The sequence below is a fragment of the Triticum aestivum genome, chromosome 6D (genome assembly GCF_018294505.1).
Source record: "Triticum aestivum cultivar Chinese Spring chromosome 6D, IWGSC CS RefSeq v2.1, whole genome shotgun sequence".
NCBI lineage: Eukaryota > Viridiplantae > Streptophyta > Magnoliopsida > Poales > Poaceae > Triticum > Triticum aestivum.
The window spans coordinates 311,316,052-311,329,541 of record NC_057811.1 but is presented as its reverse complement, the minus strand read 5'-3'; the positions used below and the strand labels follow the sequence as shown (position 1 = coordinate 311,329,541).

Here is a 13,490-nt window from a genome sequence, read left to right as displayed (position 1 = left end):
TGATGAACCTTTTTCAAAATCCGATGAACTTTTTTCAAACGTGTGAACTTTTTTAAAAAATGATTAACTTTTTTGATTTTTTTGTGAACAATTCTTTGAAATCCGAGACCTTTTTCAAAATCACTGATCTGTTTTTAAAATTCGCGAATTCTTTGTTCAATTTTTCGTTCCCTTTTTCCAAATAATTTGTACTGCCGCAGAAACTCGGGGTCAAATAAAACTGTTTTCGTTCATAACACATCAATGTTACCATGGTGCAGTGGTTGAAGCCCCAAGTACGAGCTTTCTACATGTATTTTCTGGCCGTTTGGTTTTTTATCTTCAGAACGAGGGCTACATGTATTTCGGCTCGTTCTTGGGCCGGCCCGCATAACCAGGTGCGTGGGCGCTGGGTTCGTTTGCTGGCGCATAAGGCGCCAGCGAGGAGCTCTCCCGGTTTGAGACGCCCGATGAGCCCACCGGCCACCGGGGTGTTTGAGAATTGAGATGCGTTTGGGCTCGAAGCCCTCTCCTTTGCTCCCCGGTCGCCGTGGCGAATCCCGCAACAAAACCCTAGCCCAAAACCCCCCACATAGGCACCCCGCAGTCCTGAACCCTCCTTTGCGGCTTTGCCTGGAGCCCCACCCGGAGCCACTATCACACTCCGTCGCGCCTTCCGCCTCGCCCCTTGCGCTCCTGTCGAGCCGGCGGCGCGGTGCCCTCGCTACACACTCCCTGCGCCAAGCTCCGCCGGTACCGCCATCGCGTTCGCCTCTCCCAGCACGCACGCTAGCTGCTATTTACACTGAGATGGATTCTGAGGTTCTGGTGAAAGAGGTACTGAAAGATGGAGGGGGGAAGGGGGAGGAGGGGAGCAAAGACGAAGCTGCTGTTCGTGCTGAGATGATTCCCGCGGTCTCGTTGAAAGAGGAAGTGGAAGGTGGAGGAAGTAAGGGGGAGGACCAGAGCAACGGCGAGGCTTCCGTTGATGCTGAGATGAATTCTGAAGTCTCGGCGGAAGTGGAAATGGAGAATGGAGGAAGCAAGGGGAAGGAGGAGAGCGAGGCCGAGGAGGAAGATGGGGAATCAGGGGAGGCTACTTCGAGTAGTGAGGAGGATGACGAGGAGGAGGAGGAGGAGTCAAGTGAAGCGTCGTCGAGCAGTGATGAGGAAGAGCAGAGGGCCAATAACCATTGTGGTGTCGGTGACATGGCGGCCCTCATCGAGGAGGGCAAATTGATGGTTGGAATCAATGATGATGATGATGACGAGGAGGAGGAGGAAGCATCGAAGGGTCATATCAACTCCAAACATGAAGCAGAGGTATTGAGATGTATCTTGTGCATTTTTTTTTTCATGTATTAGTAGAGTGTGAATCATTTGCTAGCGAGTTACAGTTCGTCTAATCAGCACAATTGACTTCACAATCAAGCTCTATTAGATGATGAATAGTACAAAATAGCACTCCTAATGCAAGAGCTTGCAGCCATATCAACAATTGTTTATATAGTGTGCTAATAGTACTCCAGCTAAATCAACAATTGATTAGAAGTTTATGCTCAATTGTTTATAGTGTGCTAACTTGTTGATTTGTTATATCTACGGTGTTGTAGAAGTTTATGCTCAGTTGTTGATTTGTTGCTACAACTTGTATAATCAATTGCTAAAAACCGTAGATATAATACAAGAGTACACCTAATGGTATATATGATCCAGTATGTTTACAAAATATGTTGTTAGTATGCGTATTATAATATTGATATGTCATACCTTGCAGATCCTTCCTCCAGTGCCGAAGATCGAAGTCCAGCTGGAACCACATCATAAGGCACTCCCAGTGGGAACAATTTCATCTGTAAGTCTTGTGTTGAGCTTGACTTTTCATCTAAAGTCTTGTTCTCATTTATTCTGAACAAAAAATTATTAGCACTTCTTTTTTATTTCACATATGGTGAACATTCAGCCAGCTACCTCCCATTTTGTGTATGTATAGATTATTTGCCTGGAAAAGCTAGAAATCTATTAGACTTGTATTTGTATGCACTAAGATAATTTGACCATATCGGTAGGTTTTGGGATTCTGGTTGACAGTGTTTACATATTTCCTGTATTGCAACTATTATCTAGTAGTACCATTTTTTGTGGAATTTTTGCATTAGCATACTTCTCCTGTATGGTGGTTGATATTTTTATTAATAGACAGTGCTTCTCATTTAGTCATAGAGTAAATGAAATACACATTCATATTTCCTCTTTTTAGATAATATGCAGTGTATTTCCTGTGCAATCCATATCTTGACTGTTTGCTGTCACACCAGATCATGGGTGAGAGAGTGATTGTTGAAGGGTCAGTGCAACATAATCCCCTGAATGAGGGTTCTATACTCTGGATAACTGAAAGCAGGACACCACTTGGTATTGTTGAGGAATTATTTGGACCAGTAAAAAACCCATACTATCTCGTGCGGTATAACTCTGTGGAAGAAGTCCCTTCTGGGATCAGTGCTGGAACTGCTGTCTCTTTTGTTATGGAATTTGCAAATCATATCTTAAATGTGAAGGAGCTATACACCAAAGGCTATGATGGATCAGGAGATAATATTGAGGACCAAACAGATGATCCTGAATTCTCTGATGACGAGAAGGAGGCTGAGTACAAAAGATCATTACGGCTGGCAAAAGGGCAGACTGATAGGCAACTTGACTCTAAGAAGCATTCTGGTGATAGGAAGAGGAAGCAGCCCAGGGATGCTGGATTCCATAAGGGTATACCTAGGACCCATGATGTAGCAACACCAGCTCACCAATCAAAACACCGTATTTATCGCTCAGATATGGCTCCTGTTGCTGATAACTCAGCACGTTCACATACGAGTGTACCAATAATGACGCCACCAGTCACAGTGAATCCTGCTATGGCATCAGCCATTCAGTTTGCAGACCAGAAAGGTGGCTGCTTCCCTAACCCATCACAGCAGTTCTTACCACAGCAGCCAAATGTGGTTTGGCCTGGTGGGTTTCCACCTTCTATGTACCCGAACATGGGAATTAACGGAGCTGCTCTTGCAGCTAATATTATTCAGAACATACTCAGTGGATCCAATCAATACCAGCAACATTACCAGAATCAGAATTTTGGTGGATTCCTCAATGGAATACCCATGACCCCAACACAGTTTATTCCGCAGAGCAGAATGCCTGTAAATCCAATGCCTTTTGGTGGACCACAAGTAAATCCTCCATTTGGTCCAACATCTGAACTGGGGATGGGGCAGGGGAACTTTGGTAATCTTGGGTACTTGGCCGGGGACCAAGGGCTGCCGCACCCTGGGTTGCCTAATGCTCAGGGATATGGGCGCCTACCATCGTCACATGGAGGTGGTGCTCAGCGTCCTATGCAATTCAATTCTGGACAGTCTAATCAGGGGAGCTCGTCCTTCTCGGGAAGAAGGCCACAACAACAGGGAGGCCAGCACTCACAGGGGAGAGGTAGTGGTGGGCATCACAAATAGGATAACTGGCAGGCGTGTATTTTTCTTCTTTGCAGGAAGAGTTATACTTGAGAACAATGTAAGTCTCCCCGTAATTGTAGTGTTTACTCACTCCTACTTCTTGATATAATTAATCCATGCGACTATTGGTGCATGTTGCTCATTACTTCTGAAAAAGATATTTGTTAAATTACTTAAGGATGGATAGATGATGAATTAGATAATTGGTAGTTTTGTATTGCGTTTGCACCTAAAAGTGAAGTAAAAAATGCTTTATCGTGGTGTAATTTTCTGCTGCCGTCATGGCATGGAATTAAAAGGAGCAATTCAGCATGGTAACTCACTTCTCATTTTGATTCTGTAGTCATACGAAACTATAGTAGGTAGCATTTTTTGTACTTTGTGTTTATATGGAACCCGAAAACAATGACATGTTTTCTTGAGGTTGAAACTGAAACCCTTGATCTGTCCTTCGCTGTAAAAAATGGATGTGACAATGGCGTGAAAATGTGCTCCTTCTATCGTGTAGGCGTTATTGCAAGAAAACATGTCTTAGTGTCACTAAGGTGTTTGAACTGGTAGCAAGAGTAGCAATGATGGGGTGGCGGGTTTATCACATAATGGCATCTGTTGCCCACTTAAAAAGGAAACCTGTCTTCCAGTATTGATCTTTCCCTTAGTAGGGATTATTTAAAGAGCCTTAATGTTTCTTATTTACCTTCTCAGGTCTTTTAAAATGCTTGGAGTTACAAAACAAATCAGGAAGCCTTTTTGGATGAATGAATCAGGAAGCTGATGGTGGTATTTTGCCGAGCCTCACATTTTGGGAAGATCTGGAGAAGTTTAGATTTGAGGAGTTAGGCTGATAAACTTGTTGTACTTTCGTTTTCGGAAAGAGGGACTTGCTGCTTGGTCCGATACCTGAAAATGTGAGAGTTGTTTCAGTTTGCGTTTGGACGACAAGGAAAAGCACACCCGCACGACATGTCTATGCAAGGGATTTTCTTCCGATAGTTTCTAGGGCAGTAATTTTTTTTTCCGAGAATCTCTAGGGCAATAATAGGCGCCGGTTCGGCCGGCGGAAATTTGGGCCGGCCGCTGTGCCTCCGTTAGATGTGCTCTACCCCAACTGTCAAATCCAAGAAAAACTAGTAGACTGCCCGTGTGTTGCCACGGGCATTTAAAAAAATTACCGGTTGCATATATAAGCATAAGCACTTAAAATTTCACATGTATAGAAAAAATACCCACAACAATTCTTGCACGCAACTGTATGTGGCAGTATCACTAAAGTGGCTGTCCTGACCTCCTAGGCTATGGGGCGAGGAGTTGGCAGCATCAACTCCAAATAAGATGTCAGCAAAATCATTATGGTCATCGTCCTCGATCGATGATAACATTGACTCAGTAGTCACTCCTCCTGTGTGCCTTCTTCCCTATGGTTGGACTTTCTCAAATAGCTTGATCTTCTTCCTCCAATCTAACAATGATGCATGTTGGCACGCTTCGGGCCGACTGGACATATATTTAACCCGTGCGAGACATACATGGGGTCTTGAAGGGCATCCATGGCGCTTGTGTCAATGAAGAAGAGGAGGTTGGCCTTGTCATAGTGGTCGTTGGCATTGAATCAGTCGATGCGCTCGAACCACTGTGGTGATGACACATACGTAGCAGGCGTGATCTCCACCACAGCCGAGCATATAACGCATCCCTTCTCGAGAGTCACCTAGTTGTGCACATAGTGATCGGAGGAATCTAAACCATGCCAGTAATAGCACACTACCGTCCATCGCCTCAAACACTGCCGCCACAAGGCTGAAGCATAGTGCCGCCACCGATAGCTCCAGTTGGAGCACACCCAACCGATTAACCTCCTTCCTCCCCCACAACGTAGTACCCACTGCCGTCATGCTCTCAGTTACAAAGCGATGATGCAATCATTGTCCCTGTTGTCTCTTCCTCCTTCAATTCCGCTAACACCTTCGGTTTCCCCGGCCTCGTCCCCATGGACGACGGCGCAGAGTAAATCTCCGAAGAGGCAGTTGTTGCCTTCTCCGCCAGCACTTTACCTTCACTATGGATAGCATCAATGGGTGAGGGAGGTCGGCGCCCATGAGCTCATGTTTCTGTAGGGCCTCGCGAGCGTGTCCCCATCCTCCTCTGCGACCTCCACACCTGCCTCCCGCACCATGCTCTTCATCCCTAGCCATGCCCAATCTTGATCAGGATGTATGACATACACTGTCTACGTAAACATCTAACACGCACCTTCCATGCAGACATAATAATTATGCTATTCTTTTCCTGCCCCAAAGTTGCAGAAGTGGAGTAAGTGAGTGCTCGTGTTTCCGATCCCCGCTGATCTAGCCAAGGATGGCCCAAAGGAGATGGAGGACAGATGCAACCGCTGGGTGGTTGAGGGAGAGGGAGGTGCCGCTGACAATGGCGGTCTTCTAGGTTTACGCCATGATGGAGGGGCTGCTCTCTCATGTGGGGGAGAGGTGAGAGAGAGAGAGGTGACCGACTAACATGTAAAAAAACCATGGATGTCCTTAAACATCAGGTTGTGCCAAAAATCACATCCATAAGAACTCTAAATTAAACCTAGACCTGAAATAATATTGACAGTACACCAAACTGCACTTGAGAATTCCAAACTGAAGATTTATATCTAGCATATCATATGTCATGTATCTGTTCTATTCCATATTCCAAAATGCAGGAACACGCTGCAACTCTGCAGCACACGACGCCATGTATATGTTCTATTAGGCTCCATTGCCATTTACTCTTTACATGGCCTTCCGTTCACCAATAAATAAACTGTGCTCAGAGGAACTCAATTCCTTTTAATTCACAGTAAAGCTTGCGATACTGAGAAAAAAAAAGCAAGCAAGCAAGCAGCGACCTTAATTTATTATTAGTAGAACCTCAATCTGGCGCTTACAAGCTTTCATACTACGACAAAACAATTCAGCGAGCATGTTGTAGGCACAAAAGCAAGCAAACGGCCAGCTTAATTGAACAGTAGGACCTTGATCGCTTAGACTTGTTTTATTGCAGCTGGAAGACTGTGACGCCCCCGATTTGACCGTACACTAATCATGCACGCAAATGTGTACGATCACGATCAGGGACTCACGGGAAGATATCACAACACAACTCTACAACATAAATAAGTCATACAAGCATCATAATACAAGCCAGGGGCCTCGAGGGCTCGAATACAAGTGCTCGATCACAGACGAGTCAGCGGAAGCAACAATATCTGAGTACAGACATAAGTTAAACAAGTTTGCCTTAAGAAGGCTAGCACAAAAGTAGCAACGATCGAAAAGGCAAGGCCTCCTGCCTGGGACCTCCTAACTACTCCTGGTCGTCGTCAGCGGCCTGCACGTAGTAGTAGGCACCTCCAGTGCCGTGGGAGTCGTCGTCGACGGTGGCGTCTGGCTCCTGAACTCCAACATCTGATTGCGACAATCCGGTATAGAAAGGGGAAAAGAGGGAGAAAAGCAACCGTGAGTACTCATCCAAAGTACTCGCAAGCAAGGAGCTACACTACATATGCATGGGTATATGTGTAAAGAGGCATATCAGTGGACTGAACTGCAGAATGCCGGAATAAGAGGGGGATAGCTAGTCCTGTCGAAGACTAAGCTTCTGGACATCTCCATCTTGCAGCATGTAGAAGAGAGTAGATTGAAGTCCTCCAAGTAGCATCGCATAGCATAATCCTACCCGGCGATCCCCTCCTCGTCACCCTGTTAGAGAGCGATCACCGGGTTGTATCTGGCACTTGGAAGGGTGTATTTTATTCAGTATCCAGTTCTAGTTGTCATAAGCTCAAGGTACAACTCCGGGTCGTCCTTTTACCGAGGGACACGGCTATTCGAACAGATAAACTTCCCTGCAGGGGTGCACCACATAACCCAACACGCTCGATCCCAATTGGCCGGACACACTTTCCTGGGTCATGCCCGGCCTCGTAAGATCAACACGTCGCAGCCCCACCTAAGCACAACAGAGAGGTCAGCACGCCGGTCTAACCCTATGCGCGCAGGGGTCTGGGCCCATCGCCCTATGCACACCTGCACGTTGCGAACGCGGCCGCGAGCAGACCTAGCAACCCACACGATCACGGCGGTTACGTCAAAGCGGTCCAACACGGCACGCGCCACTCAGTCGCTGACGTCAAAAGAGCTTCGGCTGATACCACGACGTCGGGATACCCATAACTACTCCCACGTAGATGGTTAGTGCGTATAGACCAAATGGCCAGACTCAGATCAAATACCAAGATCTCGTTAAGCGTGTTAAGTATCCGCGAACGCCGACCAGGGCCAGGCCCACCTCTCACCTAGGCGGTCTCAACCTGCCCTGTCGCTCCGCCACAAAGATCCACTTGCGGGTACTCCTACGAGCCGACCCGACTTTAGTCATCACATGTGTCATGTATATAGTATATAAGTATATGCCCGCGATCACCGCCCAGGTGATCACGGCCCGATAGTATAGCACAGCAGACGGACAAGAATGTAGGGCCACTGATGGAAATCTAGCATCCTATACTAAGCATGTAGGATTGCAGGTAAAGGTATCAACAGTAGTAGCAAGGATAGGCTATGCATCAGAATAGGATATCGAAAAGCAGTAACATGCTACACTACTCTAATGCAAGCAGTAGAGATTAGAGTAGGCGATATCTGGTGATCAAAGGGGGGGCTTGCCTGGTTGCTCTGGCAAGTAGGAGGGGTCGTCGACTCCGTAGTCGAACTGGGCAGCAGCAGTGTCGGTCTCGTAGTCTACCGGAGAGAAGAGGGGGAAGAAACAGTAAATACAATGCAAACATAAGCATGACGATGCGTGACATGACAATGAGCGGTGCTAGGGGTGTCCTAACGCGACAGTAGGTGGTACCGGTGAAGGGGGGGAACATCCGGGAAGTATTCCCGATGTTTTGCGTTTTCGGACAGATGGACCGGAGGGGGAAAGTTGCGAGTTCGATAGGTTAGGGAGGTGCGGTGGACGAACGGACTGCGTATTCGGATTCGTCTCGTCGTTCTAAGCAATTTTCATGTTGGAAATATTTTAATCCGAGTTACGGATTAAAAGATATGATTTTATAAAGATTTTATTAATTTCTGGAATTTAATTAAATATTTAATTTAATTCGAAATTTGGATTTATGACATCAGCATGATGTCATGCTGACATCAGCAGTCAACAGGGGTTGACTAAGTCAAACTGACATGTGGGTCCAGTGGGACCCACCTGTCATTCACTGTTAAGGTTAATTAGGGTTTAGCTAATTAATTATTATTTAATTAAATTAAACAGGATTAATTAACTTAATTAATTAATTTATTTAGTTAATTAATTAATTAAAATTATTTTTATTTATTTATTTATTAATCTTTATTAATTAAATTATTCTTATTACTATATTATTATTATTTTATTTATTGTTATTATTATTATTTTATTATTTTTATTATTATTATTATTCTATTTATTATCTCTTTTTTTATTAATAAACGTTCTGGTGGGCTAGGCCCCGTTGTCCAGTGGCCCAGGTGGGGCGAGGCCCACCTGGCAGCGGCCCAGAGGGGGCGATGCGGGTGCTGTTTCGGGCGCGGGCGCGAGCGTTCGCGCAGCGGGCGCACGGGCGCCAGCCCGAACAGAGGCGCACCCGACCGGGCGCTGCGAGGCGGCAGGGAGCTCCGGCGAGGGGGGTACGGCGCGCGGGGCGGGCAAGGGCACCGACGGGGCGAACGGATCCGTGGCGGGCGGGGAAGAAGTGGCACGGCACCAGGGCGAGGACGGGAGGAGCGCCGGGCGGCACCGGAGCGGGGCGCGGGGAGCGGCAGCAACGGTGGCGGGCTCGGCGGCAGGTGCAGGCGGAGTTGCCGCAGGGCTCGGGGGCGCGCGAGGCGCGGCAGACCGGAGCGGTGAGGGGGGGGCAGCGCGTGCGGGCGGTAGCAGGGGAAGCGGGCGGCAAGGCGGGCACAGCCGGTCGGAGTAGCGCGTGGCCAGGGCGCGGCCGGCCGCGGTGAGCGCGGGGACGGAACGCGCGAGGCGCGGCGACAGTCGCGGGGGGGGGGGTGCGAGGAGAGGGGGCGGGAGCCCGGGGCCTCACCGCGGGTCCGTAGGGATAAGGGCAGTGGGCGCGGGGAGGACGACGGGGACGAGGCGACGAGCTCGGAGGCGGTTCGGTGACGGAGAGGGGCTCCGCGCGGCGACGTCGGTCTCAGGCCGCCGTGGTTGTCGGGGGCGAGGCGGCAGGCGCGGCGACGGGGTCGAGCCCTCCTCGATCCAGATCGGGGGAGAGGGAGGAGTGAGTGGGATATTTCGGGGGTGGGGGAGGTGTCGGTGGGGGTGGGATAAGGTGAGAGGGGGAGCGCGGGGTGGGCCGGCCGGCTGGGCCTGGGGTGGCCCAGTTGGGCCAGGTCCAGGGGGGGGGCCTTCTCCTTTTCCCTTTTTTTCTTTGTTCTGTGTTCTTTTGCATTTTCTTTTTATTTGTTTATTTTCTTTTCTGTTTTATTTCATTTAAAAGTATTTAGGCATTTTATAAAAAGGAGTTTTCTCCACAATAATTACCGGTGTATTATTTGGCACCCACCGAACATTTCTGTTTGAATTTTTGAAAACTTTTATTTTCCACTTGAATTATATTTGAAGTTTGAACTAGGAGTTTGACAAGGGTGTGGTTCAAATGTGATCCAGCCCTGTTTAGCAACATGATTAGCTTAATCACAGGGGGGTTACTGTAGCATGATTCTCAGGGTGTTACAAAGACACAAGACCAATTACCTACAGGCTGCAGGTCCGTTGTTGCAGAGACATTTACAGCTCTCTTCAACATCATTTACAGATTTGCAGCTCGCGACATTGTCCTCATTTACAAAGTTCTCTCTTGAACATCAGAAACATTGTCTGCAAAAGTTCATCATGAGCTTCTTTAACTTTAGCAAGTCTATTGAAGCTTGACCATGGATGCCTCATTCAGCATATGTTCCGGGCTTCCGGCATGACCACCAATACCCCTAGATGGACAACTAAGCTACGCAAAAATAGCATATGAATAAGAGATTAGCAAGTGTTTTCTCGCTCGACTCGAAAACATATCAAGCAATTTTTGTTCAAAGTAGGTATACCCTCTTTTTTGTAAAAAAAGGGCAGACACCTTCATGTCTAATAAAAAGTTCTATAGCAAATCAATCAAATCAATCAGGCTTCTCTTAACATGCTTATATGCATGATAGTATATTCCAAATTGGAACTAAAACCGACTTCAATATACGCAAGTGTTCAGTAAACTACATCTTTGCCGAATTACTCAATATACACAAGGATTGAGAGATCATCATGCAACGTAAATGGTGCACTGAAACAAGATTTGTGGATATCTGGTTAGGAGCATGAACTGCTAATCCTTACTTTGCAAATATAGTCTGGTTACAACGTCTCAATATACTTGATAAGCCGTGTGAGAAGTATATTAAAAAAAGATGCATGCCCATTGAAAACTTCGAGTCTTCTGAAATCACAATTTCCACCCTTGTTTTCCTAGATATCTGCTTAAAGTAAAATGACATTATATACACTTGCATGTATTTTTTTGCTCGTGATCTTTCTATATGCAAGTGTTTTATGCAACTACATATCTAAGGGGAAAGGCATTCCTAGCACCGCGTAGGAATACCATACATTTTGAAGTAGCCACTATTCACTACTGGTTGTTGTAATCTATGTTGCTACGTTAGGTCAGCAGTTATAAACATGGGAATGACAGACTACAAGTTCAGTACAAGGGTGATCTAAATATAGTTATGTTACAGCTTAGTCGCAACTGACTGGGTTAAGCATCTCCGACAGTTCTAGCGCAAGAAGAAAAATACCTACAAGGGCTACAAGGGCAATACAGTTTTCAGAAAATAAACATCGTACTGGCTAAATAAATGGCGATATAGTTTTCAGAAAAGTGAAATATACAAGATTCACCTTATGCTTGGAAAGAGGCTTTCCAATCATCTTTATCGGTCACCAAACACCATCATAAGTCTTGCATTTGAGTGCATATCAATCTTCACCAATGACTACAATGCCACATGATGCTTGTGCTTCTTCTACAGTGGACCATCCGTTCTAAAAAAACATATTTGATTTATCAGTGGAATTGATTTGAACGTGCAAAAGTAATAGTAATAATAAGCATATATGAGTTTCATACTATACTTATTTATTACTACAGGGAGGTAGCACTGCAGTGTTTTTAAGATATGCACAAATTTAGGAGCTTGGAGCTGATTCAGTTCAACCAAATTGCCATTTCCCAGTTCTCATCTGGACAGACTGCAAAAAGGAAAACTGTGCAATAGAGGCTAGAGAACATACACCTGGTTCATGTAATTCACGGGAAGTGCTCAATGATGCAATACCAAAATTTAATCTAATGAACGCACTTATCTCCGAACCTGATAAGGACAAGAATAGGCGCCCAAGACATACATATATATACATCAAACTTTCATTGCTTAGATAGATCTATCAAAAACAACAACCTCATACCAGCAAATTCGAAGAGAATTTTCTTCAAACAGGTTGTGGGCAATGTGAGTAAATATACTCCACTATATCTACTGAAATCCAAATGTACAGCTTGGCTGGTGAGCTTACATATCAGGTACGAGCTTCTGATAGAAAGTAGAAATCAAGAATTCTGAGTCTTTTTCCATTTGCCAACACAAACAATCTAAAAAAATTAACAAGAAAAAATGCAAAGAGGAAAAAGAGGGCACCTTCTGTGCGAAAATATGAAGGATTAATGGATTGTGTGCCCAGCCACAAACATCCACACAAATGAGCTGCCTCAAAGTCTTGTAGACTCATATGGTCATGCCATCACGATTGGAACAGCGATGCGTCCGAGGAAACACCAGCCGGCGAGCCTGCTAACCCTCGTCGATCCATCTGCATCAGCACCGCGATCGGACCAAGGAGCCGCCGCGCCTGGCAGGGAAGGCCACGCCGATGCCATGGTAGGGATGGCTGTGCCTGACTTCTATGCAAATCACTTATTATATTATTTGACTCTAACTTCTATAACCTGTATGAATCCGCTTTAAACTCCTTTCTAAATTGGACAGAATTACACCAGAATGAGCTATACAAATGTTGTGATGAATGTGCTATTAGTGATACCTGGTAGGAGGCATCATTAGTCGAAAGACATGAAAGTGTCACATGTATACTAACAGATATGGTGTACATTTCCTTGTTTGAATATTCCCGCTCCACTCTAAATATGCTTGAATGAATTATGCGGCAAGCTACTAAAGGAAAACAATAATTATCTCCTTGGGCTTACTCTCCTTGAGCCATTGATTTCTCATTTTGTCAAAAAGCATCTTGATCTAATCCCACTTCCCTAAGCACATATAACAATTCTGGTCTATTTTTACTCTAGCCCATTTATGAACTACACCAAAGATGTGGAATAGAACCTTTAGTCTGCCAATCCATGAATGATGTGTGTAGAAAGGGTGGTGCACTGGCTTTGTGCAAAAAACTTTCGTTCACAAGTTACTAAAATCTAAATGAGTAAATCAAATCATGTACCACAGATTCTTTAGCTTTTGAAACTTCCTATACAAAATTAGATCGATGGATATCATAATTCAGTATACTTCTATGGATTGCAGACCACAGAGTTGCTACCTTATAATCAGAGTACCATAACCACAAAAGTATATGAGGAGGAATGTAAAGAAGACATAATTGTTTATTGTTCATCGGCGTATAAAGGATTTGCGTGTATCGATAGATACTGTCGTGAATGTAAACATGGCAGGGAGGTTGGACTCCGTCCAAAAAAGTTCATCTAAAAAAATGGAGAGAAGACTTTTAAGCCATGGACACTCATAGGTGTATGTGGCAGTATAGCTAAGTGTAGCTAAGTGTCCGTGCGTTCAAGAATAGATATTTCAGGAAGTCTATAAAACATGTGTGCTAGACTGG

General features: G+C 45.5%; 1 protein-coding gene across 1 annotated transcript; it reads left to right on the top strand.

The window, feature by feature from the left end:
* The first annotated feature begins 561 nt into the window (after positions 1-561).
* Positions 562-4,475, top strand: LOC123144814 (H/ACA ribonucleoprotein complex non-core subunit NAF1). The gene is made up of 4 exons (XM_044564057.1): positions 562-1,302; positions 1,757-1,834; positions 2,298-3,549; positions 4,197-4,475. Exons 1-3 carry the CDS (start codon positions 790-792, stop codon positions 3,489-3,491), a joined length of 1,785 nt encoding a protein of 594 aa, XP_044419992.1. The 5' UTR covers positions 562-789; the 3' UTR covers positions 3,492-3,549; positions 4,197-4,475.
* Positions 4,476-13,490: the final 9,015 nt, after the last annotated feature.

Coding starts and splice junctions, on each gene's coding strand:
- LOC123144814 (XM_044564057.1), top strand. CDS start 790: ATGGATTCTGAGGTTCTGGTGAAAGAGGTACTGAAAGATGGAGGGGGG. Junction 1,303..1,756: donor ACTCCAAACATGAAGCAGAG/GTATTGAGATGT, acceptor CATACCTTGCAG/ATCCTTCCTCCAGTGCCGAA. Junction 1,835..2,297: donor CAGTGGGAACAATTTCATCT/GTAAGTCTTGTG, acceptor CTGTCACACCAG/ATCATGGGTGAGAGAGTGAT.